The sequence below is a fragment of the Numenius arquata genome, chromosome Z, assembly GCF_964106895.1.
Source record: "Numenius arquata chromosome Z, bNumArq3.hap1.1, whole genome shotgun sequence".
NCBI lineage: Eukaryota > Metazoa > Chordata > Aves > Charadriiformes > Scolopacidae > Numenius > Numenius arquata.
Window position 1 is genome coordinate 41376025 of NC_133616.1, and position 9966 is coordinate 41385990.

At 54.3% G+C, this 9966-nt stretch overlaps 1 protein-coding gene across 2 annotated transcripts; it reads left to right on the forward strand.

Moving 5' to 3' along the window:
• The first annotated feature begins 4173 nt into the window (after window positions 1-4173).
• Window positions 4174-5214, forward strand: FOXB2 (forkhead box B2). 2 transcript variants are annotated; one of them, XM_074166619.1, is made up of 2 exons: window positions 4174-4531; window positions 4646-5214. In XM_074166619.1, exons 1-2 carry the CDS (start codon window positions 4174-4176, stop codon window positions 5212-5214), a joined length of 927 nt encoding a protein of 308 aa, XP_074022720.1. The 2 variants fall into 2 exon arrangements, with proteins under 2 accessions (XP_074022720.1, XP_074022719.1); XM_074166618.1 differs by having other exon boundaries at window positions 4174-5214.
• Window positions 5215-9966: the final 4752 nt, after the last annotated feature.

Consider the following 9966-nt stretch of genomic DNA (forward strand, 5'->3'; position numbering starts at 1 on the left):
TTAACTCCCTGCTGCCAGCAACATCGTCCCCCAAAAACTGGCCGGTCACTTCCAGCCTCACACCGGCAGCGCGGACTGCCCCCGTGGGCAAAGCGCCACGGACCCACGCCGGTGGGGCTCTCCTGGGACGGGACGGGAAAGCGTGGCGCTGGTTTGGGAAGGCACATGTGGGTGTGCGCCGAAGTGCCGCTTTGAAACGACCAAGCGATCTCATTTCATACAACGGAAACTCAAAAAAATACGGTTCGGCTCTGCTTGGTACGCTTTCTAGCCGGAGAGAGCGAGCCGTGCCCGGGACCAGAGAGTGTCCTCATCCCTCCCGTCTCCCTCACCTCATGAAAGGCAGGTGATATTAGCCTCTGTCCTGCCTGACTTCACTTTGCCTTAAAATTAGCAGGGGTGCCAACAAGTCGTGACAAACAGAAGGACTAGGCAGCAGGAGAGATGGGCAGAAGGAAAAAAGAAAAAAAAGAGAAGGAAGGAAGGAAGGAAGGAAGGAAGGAAGGAAGGAAGGAAGGAAGGAAGGAAGGAAGGAAGGAAGGAAGGAAGGAAGGAAGGAAGGAAGGAAGGAAGGAAGGAAGGAAGGAAGGAAGGAAGGAAGGAAGGAAGGAAGGAAGGAAGGAAGATAGAGAGGGATGAAGCACGTCTCTCTACCGGCAGAGCCTATTCTCCACTGAAACCGGCGGACCTTGAGCTAAAGGCTGCAGGAGGAGGCGGGGGGTGATGGCTTTTTCCCTGCTCGAAGATACCTCTCCCATCAAAGAGGGAGAAGAGCTCGGCCCTATCAATCCGTGCTTTGAGGTTGGCCGTCCACCAAGCACAGCTCGGCTCTGTTTCCCCCAATGATACAGCTCTTCCCAATTTTACCCCGTGTTACAAAAGCCTTGCCTGGAGGCTGAGCCAGGCAGACCGCGGGTCTGAAACAAGAAAGCAGGTGCGTCTAATGTAGCGCCAAACTCGCAAAGAAAGCGAGAGACAAGCGACTGCCACCCTGCTCCAGAAAAGCCACGGCCACCTTCCTGGAGGAGAGTTTTACCTGTGAATTGAAAGCGATTGAGGTGTGTGAGGAGAAATAACATCCCGAGGGCAATAAAACTTTATAGTGACTTTTCCGGTTGACAGAAGCCTGAAAACAATGCGTTGCCACGTGGGGAGGGATACAGCGATAACTGGAGAAACCCAGGGTGGCTGCCAGCGGCGTGTCATTTAAATCGTTACCCCGTGAAATCCGAACTGGCCTGGTTGATGCCAGGGCGGTCACCTGAGGTGTTTTCCTTTGAGTAATTGCCTCAGGGGCTTCAAGAAACACAGCTCGCTTTGACAAACACCTGGGTGAACCACAGCCCTGCGGCGATGCTGCCCGTGAAACGCGCGCACTTAGAGCCCAGCAGCTCACCCGTGCGCGCAAGTACTTTTCCCACAGCTTGGGAAGGGCTGCCGCTAAACACAGGCTTGCTCAGACACCCCCTTGCCTAGCAGAAGTCTCACCTTGGAGGCTGACGGGAGCGGAGGGGACGGGGCTGGTGGCACAGCAGCCCCGGGTTCCCCGCAGCGGTGCCGGCCGGAGGATGGTGCCCAGCGACCGGCTTCGCCGCCCGCGGCCGACCCTCGCCCGGGCTCCGCTCCCAGCCCCCTCCTCCCGGGGAAACAGCTAGTGACCGCCGCTCCGGCCAGCGGACGCTTTTGGGAAGGGACCATGAGAAGAGCGAACGCAAATAACGCATTTCGGGTCTCACCGGACTCTTGGGCTGGGTCGGTTCTCCCGCGAAAAATAAAACCCGGCTGCCGCGGAGATGAAGAGGGTTAATCTGCGACAGGGCCAGGCTGAAGCCGCAGCCGTGCTCTACGGGGGGGAGGAACGCCGAGTTACTAACTGGTGAGGTGGGGAAGACCCAGGGCTTAGAATCTGAGGATAGGAACGGGCCTTTTTAATCGGTTAAAACGGGATTAACCAGTAAAACACAAGAAAAGCGTTTTTGAGGAAAATGCTCAGACACGTCAGGAAAGATGCCCAGTGTCGGCTCTCGCCGTGCTGGCAATACGGGGAAAAGCTCCCCAAGATGCACGATGTAAACGTTGCTGCCAGCATAAGTATCTCCTAGCTTCTCAGAGGCAAAGTGAATGCTTTGGACAATAACCTGAAACTTTTTTAAAGCACGCACTTCCTCGCGAAACTTGCCTTTCCAAAATATTTTTGGCTAGTTACTCTGTGTCTTCTTTACCTTTGCTTACGCTCACTTGACTGCCATTGGTCAGGTACAATACTATTAAATACGCGTTACTTAAGGAAGGGATTTAAATTAATCTTTTCCTTCACCCCCTTAGCAGGAATTACAGGTAGACATTTAAAAGGGTTTCCTTCCCCCCTCCCCCCCCCCTTCCTGTTCGCCGCTTCTACCTGCAACGCAGAGAGACAACTGGTGTGGATGCTCAAATCAGCCCCCCCGCCCCCGCACTGCTTCGACCGCGGAGCCCGCGCGGGATCGGGCACCCACGGCGGCGGACCCACGGCACCGACGTGGAAGAGTGGGCCGAAAATGGCGCTTCGACCTCCTCTCCCCCTCTCCCACACCTTTATTTTATATATATTAAGGCTCTTTCAACCTATTTGTTTATTTAGCCAATAAAAGTCGGACTAATCATTTTAATGCTGACACCTCCTGTAGCATCTCGCTAATTGAGCTCTGGTAACTGTTGATGTTGAGCAGGGTTTTCTTCCAACTCTAGCGGCAGCAAAGAGAGCAGGCTTCCGTCTCTCGCTCGGATCTACAGCCTACGCGCTATAGCACAGTGCGTTCGGAGGATAGATATGAATTGTTGCACTGTTCATTGATTCCTACTAATGAGCCGGTCTAAATCAACACTGGCGCTAAGTAGCTCGTCTCGAAGCGTACAGAGGGTGCTTTGGCTGGTTCTTTCTCACTGTTTCCCACGAGCCGCATCGCGGCCAGTAACAAGAGTCGACCGTAACGATTTGGAGAGAAGAACGTAGGAAATTTTTTGCATCTCTCTTGTTTGTGTGCTAGGCTTCGCGTTGCTCTTTGAACTTAATGAAAGGGATGTTAAGAAATTATTCCAAAGGGCCCTCGTTTCCCGCTCGCAGGCTCCCGGGGCTAGCTCGACGCCCGTTTCCCCGGGATGCTTGGCACGACTAGCCCCTAGGTCGAGGGAAGACCTCGCTCGTTTTCCACCTCCCGGTGCCCGCGGAGGCCCTTCGCCCTTGCTGCTAGGAGCCGGGCTGTGCGGGAGCGAGGGGCCAAGGGGAAGGAAAGTGGATACGGGGGCTGCGAAAGGGCTGGGGGGGAGAAGGGAGCTTCCCTGCTCGGGGTGCTGTTCCCTGCCCTGTGTTTCGAAAGCGGATCTCGCTCTCACATGGCGCTTCCTCAACCCCCTGGTTCCACCTCGCCTTGGTGAGGAGGTGTGAGTGAGAGGGCAGCCGGGGAGCCGCTTCTCGCTCTTTTTCCACGAGGCGCGAAGTCCCCCAGCCACTGTCATGTGATAGCAAGAGAGTGGGAGCTGCGGGGGTCTCCCGACTCGGGCATCATTACAAAACCGCGCCGCAGCGCCCAGCCCCGCCACAGCCACGGCGGCCGCCGCCCCGCTCGCCTCCTCTCCCCGCCAGCTCCCGGCGCTCGCCTCTGCTGCAAACTTTTAAGGGGACACCGGACTGCGGGGTGAGAGGGGCGTTTTTATTTCCTTCCTCCCCGTCTCTGCGGAGGCCCGGGGTAACTTCATACTGCTGAGCCCCTGGTGCATGCGGAGCATCCACTCCAACGGAGTGTGCCGGGCGGCAGAAGGGAAGCCCGGGAGACTCGGCGGCCTCCGGGAGGAAAGCGGGGACACCAGCGGGTGCCAGGACCTGTCCCTGCCCCGTGTACCCCCACGAGGTCCCGCGGACTGGGCGGCAGCTGCCCCTCCGGCAAGCGGCGGGGCGGCGAAGCAAGCGTAGCCCGCGGGGAGAAGCCGCCTGCGGGAGCCGTGCGCGGAGCCCGCCGGCGGGCCCCAGGGCAGTCGCGATCGCGCGTGGGCCGGGCGGGTGGCGCCCAGGATGTAGAGGCGGCGGCGGGGCAGAGCCGAGCCGTGCCCGGTATCCTGAGCCCGCCGTTCGCGGGGTAGAGCGGAGCCCGGCGCGGCGGTGCGGGGCGGCCGCGGGAGGGCTGCGGCGGGGCGGCGATGCCCAGGCCGGGGAAGAGTTCCTACAGCGACCAGAAGCCGCCCTACTCCTACATCTCCCTGACGGCCATGGCCATCCAGCACTCGGCCGAAAAGATGCTGCCCCTGAGCGACATCTACAAGTTCATCATGGAGCGTTTCCCTTACTACCGGGAGCACACGCAGCGCTGGCAGAACTCCCTCCGCCACAATCTCTCCTTCAACGACTGCTTCATCAAGATCCCGCGCCGCCCCGACCAGCCGGGCAAGGGCAGCTTCTGGGCACTGCATCCGGACTGCGGGGACATGTTTGAAAACGGCAGCTTCCTCCGCCGCCGCAAGCGCTTCAAGGTCCTGCGCCCCGAGCATCACCTGCCCGGCGGCGGCGGGCCGGGCGGCGGGGCGGGCGGCGGCGGCCCCGGCAAGCCCCCGGCGCCCGGCCCGCACATGGTGCACTACTTCCATCCCCACCCGCCACCGCCGCCGCCGCCGCCTCCCCCGGGCAAGGTGCCGGGTCTGGCGGGCTCCGAGGCGGCCGTGGCCGCCGCCGCGGCAGCCGCTGCCGTGGGGAGGCTGCCGCAGTTCTCGCCCTACGGGAGCAGCCAGCCCTCGGGCTTCAAGCATCCCTTCGCCATCGAGAACATCATCGGCAGAGATTACAAGGGCGTGCTGCAGGCCGGCGGGCTGCCGCTGGCCTCGGTGATGCACCACCTGGGCTACCCGGTGCCCAGCCAACTCAGCAGCGTGGTGAGCTCCATGTGGCCGCACGTGGGGGTGATGGACTCCGTGGCCGGCGTGCCCGTGTCCCCCGACTACGGACCCTTCGGGATGCCCGTGAAGGCTCTCTGCCACCCGCCGGCACAGACCATGCCCGCCGTCCCGGTGCCCATCAAGCCGGCGCCGGCGATGCCCGCTGCCTCGGCCATCCCCGCTCTGACGGTCGCCGCCTCGCAGATCTGCCCCGCCGCTTCGCCGGCCGCTGCTTCGCTGCTGGAACAGACCGGGAGCAACGCGGGCCCCGAGGGGAAGGGCTCCCTCCACTCCGTCCTGGTGCACTCCTAAAGGGCAGGGGGTCGGGGGGAGAGAGCCCCCCAGGCTCCCCGGGGAGAGGATGCGGGGGTCCAGGGCACGCGTGCGGCACGGAAACTCGATCGATCTCATAACTATATCCCTGCTGGTATATGTATTTATGTCGTGTACAATCAGATTATTTGAGAGCCAGGTCGCAGGTAAGAGCTTTTATCGTGGTTAAATATCATTACTGGCGGAGAGGTGATGTGAAAAGTCACAGCCGGGGCCAAAGGGGCTGGCTCGGAGGAAGGGATCGGGAGGGAAGGTCTCCCCGCCACCCCGACAACCTGCGCCACGGGGTGGCCCCGCAGCCCGTGTGCTCCCTGCTGAGCCCCCCGCCCGGGGCTGTCGGCCCGGGGGTCCCACGGAACTCGGGGTCCGGTGAAGAGGGGCTGAAGTCTGCCGGCTGTGGGGGGAGGAGGAAGGTAAAACCCCCTCTGAACTCTGCTCCTCTCACTCCCCTGAGGGACAGGAAACCTCTGCCCCGCCGTCCTGTAGATCTTCCTCCGAAGGAGGTGAGCAAAGCTGTTACCTTGGACCCCGGCGAGCTGCGGGGCCTCGGAACGTGTAATGCTCGCTGTTTAAAGAGTAAGCTTTAAATAGCTCGATTAAATAGTGGGAATTTAAATGACAACGGCACTGACGGCGAAGGGCTCCTTTAATTAACGATTACTTGTCCTTCCCCCTCATACTTACAGTCCCTCCCAACATTTCACATCGGGGGGCAATACCTTAGCAGGGACTGAAGTGTGACCTGGCCTCTCAAGCTGTGATCGAGTGTCCGAATTCCCTAGTTTCTCATGAAAATAAAACCAGCCCGGCGATTCGTATACTGTACTTTTCACATCACCTTTCACCGCTCACAGATGCCGCTATTTTGTATGTGTTGCTTGGCGTTTCTTCCACGTGAGTGTGAACACTGAAATCTACGGGAGGGTGGGAGGGGGGAGGGCGAAACCAACAGAAAAACGGTTAAAAAAATTATTCGGGAAAGGCCCTTTACTGAAAACAGCCTTCCAACAGACGAGAGGTCTGTGTGGAGCAGGGGGTTCAGAAGTCAGAGAGCGACGCACTGGCTGATGAGTCCCGGCTGGTTTGTGAGTGATTGCTGCCGTACCCTGTCTGCCCTGCTGTACACCAATGCTCATTAAAGCCCATCTATTCATTTGCTTCTGCTGCTGTTTAAAATACTCGCCTTTCACACCGGTGAAGAAACGCGTGCTCGTAGCGTAGGTTCGCACTCCTCCTCCCCCCATCCCCTCCTTCCCCCCCAAACTGACAGAAGTACCCCAAAGTTTACTTGGCGGCAGAGCAAGGGGAGGAAAGGGAAAGAAACCTCTTACAGGTAAATCGCCTGCTGCGGAGACGCTTTGAGTCGTCGCCACCCGCAGCTCCAGGGCGAAGCGCCGGCGGTCGGGTCTGAGGAGAGGGCACCGGCTCGGATCCCAATCCCACTGGAGGTAATTGGGGTTTTGGCACTGGTTTCAGTGGGTGCCGGATCCCAGCCGCTGTCTGGGATTTACCGGCCTGATGGCTGGCGGACCTGGCGTGCCCCGAGTCGCCGGGTCGCTGTCCCAGCCCCTGGGGAAGGGCACCCTGTATCAGGCTGGCCCGTCTGGGTGGACCTCCAGCCGGAGAAAATATCGTTAGGAAAAGCAAATACATTTGGCCTCGAGCGCCGGCTGCCCAAAGTTTTCCCCACGCGATTCGACTCAAGAGGTCGATTCGACCACTTTAAGTTCAACTGGGACTGTTGAATTTTCAGCTGTTCTCTCTGCTCTAGAGGGGGGTTACAGTTCAACTACTAAAATTATAACATCCCTAGCGCTGAAAAAATAGTACTAATAATGTTATGCTAATGAGGCACGGATCGGTATCACGGTTTGAAAACGGAACTGGAAGGGGAATTTCCTCAGAAGTTTTGCAGCCAGATAAACCAAGCAGTAATCAGATACCCCCCCCACTCCCCCACCCCCCCCCCCCCAAAAAAAAAAAAAGAAAAAAAAAAGAAAAATTTAAAAAAAAAAAAAAAAGAAAAGAAAAGAAAAAGTGCTTCACATTTTCTTTACTCCGCTGTATTCCATTTCAGACAGGGAGCCAAGTCAATATTTCTGCTGCTAAAAACTAGTTACTTTTAGAGAAAGTAGTCCCCCAAATAAATCACGAATAGCACTAGTTCTATATAGCTCGATATTTTTAAATATATTCCCCTGCTCTCGATGTGGCTGCTTCTTTCGGAGAAGCATCTTAAGGAAGCTGAGTTTTCCCCTCACATCGATCTAATGGGCAAGAGGCATGGGAAATCCGGAGCAGAAGAGGTAATCCTCCTGGGAATTACTCAGAGGATTTTGTGCAGTCTTAAGATTCTGGGTAACCTTCTAAATTTCATCTCGGAAAACCTTCATTTGTTTTGGTGAATGGGGCCGGTCCGGGAAACACTCGGCGGCCTCGGGCAGGGAGCCGGCGGCGCCTGGGCAGCCGGGGCAGATGTCGCGACAGAGCCCGGCGCAGGGGGGTGTCGCGACGGTAGAAGGTGGCTAGCTGCAGCCGAGGTGGGGCTGAGGGTCCGACCCTCACTCAGCGCTCTGGGAGTGATGGCTCAGACAGCGATTTGCCGGGTAAATACGCAGAGTTTGCAGTTTGAGGCTGTTCTCGTCCTCGGCAGCTTAGGCTAGCGGGAAGTTTAGGCCACGGGTCACTTGCCCAGGGGGTTTAGTGTAACTTCCAGGGCAGCTGCCTACGCGTTGTATGACCAAAAGACGGTGCCCTTTTCTGTAGCTTGTACAATGAAAAATATAGGGGGTTAGAACCTGATACTTTCAGACTGTCAGAGGGGAAGGGAAAATTAATTAATTGAGAAATATTTTCTAACTCGTTTATACATTTTTTTCCTTATTTCTATGGTCTCCATCTCTAAACATAGCCTTTGCAACGTTACACAAATTTTGTATCAACAACCAATAATCCCAATATATAAATAAAACCAATCCCAATGCTGCTTAAAAACAGATGATGGTACAAGATTCAGGGAAGTGAAACAGTAGCCTTTCCTCCAAGTAGAAATGGTGACGGGTAAGATTTCACCCTCGTAAAGGGTAAGATTTTCGCTTGACAAATCAAACAGGAAAACAGTCTTGCGCTAACTACAGGATTTTGTCTGCCTACTATACCAGTACACCTCATGCAGAAGCTGTTTGCCTTCAGATTAAAGCACATATGTGTTCTGCCTTTTCTGAGTGGGTGCAGGCAGGATCGTTGTAAACAGAAGAAACAGATGCAAGAAGGACAAGCAAGCTTAATCTTCATATCATTAGACTGCCAAAGGTAGTGAAGCAAAAGTTAGTGTTAGAAGAATGGAGGCCTAAGAAACGGCATTGATCCCACCCCAGTACGCTTTAATTTATTGTGGTTAGCTATTGTAGTGAGTATTATTTCTACCTACGGGAAACTACTCCTAACTGAGGCATCGCTTTGTTTATTATGAGTCCATAGGGCATGCAAGTCAAGAAAGAAAAGCAAATGCAGCCAGACATCTAGAATTAATCTGTTTTGTGGTCTGACAGCAGTGTTTCAGAGGATATATTCTGAGCTCGGTGATACCTGCTACTATTTAACTACCAGTGTTACAACTGACATCCTAGACTGCATTGGTTTAATCCTGTAGTCTCTCCGGCCAGAAACTGATCTGCCAAATCTGCATGGAATTTTGCTGCGGGTGTTTGGGGGATCAGATTTTCTTTCTTTCTTTCTTTCTTTTTTTTTTTTTTAATACTTTATATTAAATAGTTATCCATAAGGCCTGTTTTAAAATATAGGCATCCCTGTAAGTGCTTGAAATCTGTGACAGTCTCAGTTTTGAAACGGGCTTCTAGAGTTTTGCTGAACATATGGTTAGATTAACTAGCTTTAGTTAGATAAACCAGGTATGATTTTAGACATCTATATGTGAAATACCAAACCCTACTGCCTACAGGCCCCATACATATTTAAGCATGTTACTCGTTTGTTTAAAGGATCACTGGTCTTCCCTCTTTGCTCATGCAATGTGGTCACTGGCACTGCCCATGCAGGGACACTGAATGGTTAGAGCACTCTTCTCAGAACCTCTGAAGGAAATCTAAATTCAAGATCACTTCAGCTCAAATGGATTCAAAATCACATCCCTATACCAAAACTGGTCAGGTGAAAAATGGCACATGGAGAAGAGTTATGCTTTTTGGTGAAGTTATGCCATTTTGTTGCAAAAACAAATGTAAACTTCATGAAATGTCAAATAAGCCACAGGACCTGGGTGCTTTTCTCCAAAGGCAGAGTCCAACAGACATTGGAAAAAACACATAATGGAAGAAGAGAGGGAAGGAAGGATAGGAATAAACAGCAAATTTTCACAGCAGAGTACCACACAGACTGGTGTTGGGTATCCTGGAAATTCGTAATTGTAGTATGTAAAAGGTGAGTTACAGGACAGGGAAGTAACAAATGTTTTCTAATTTTAAGTCGTTCAGACTAATAAAAAAGAATAGCTGACAAATTTGGAGTTGCCAAAAGATATCCACACTGAGACACAGGGTAATAAAATGGAAAGTGGAATTCATTGTTGATATATGCAAACTGATATGCATGGGGAAAATAATCCTGATTTTATATACATAACAATAGGTCCTGAACTTAGGATACTTGGGAAGTTATGGTAGACAGCTCTATGAAAATATTGGCTTAATAGTTATTAGCTCTGAAAAAAGC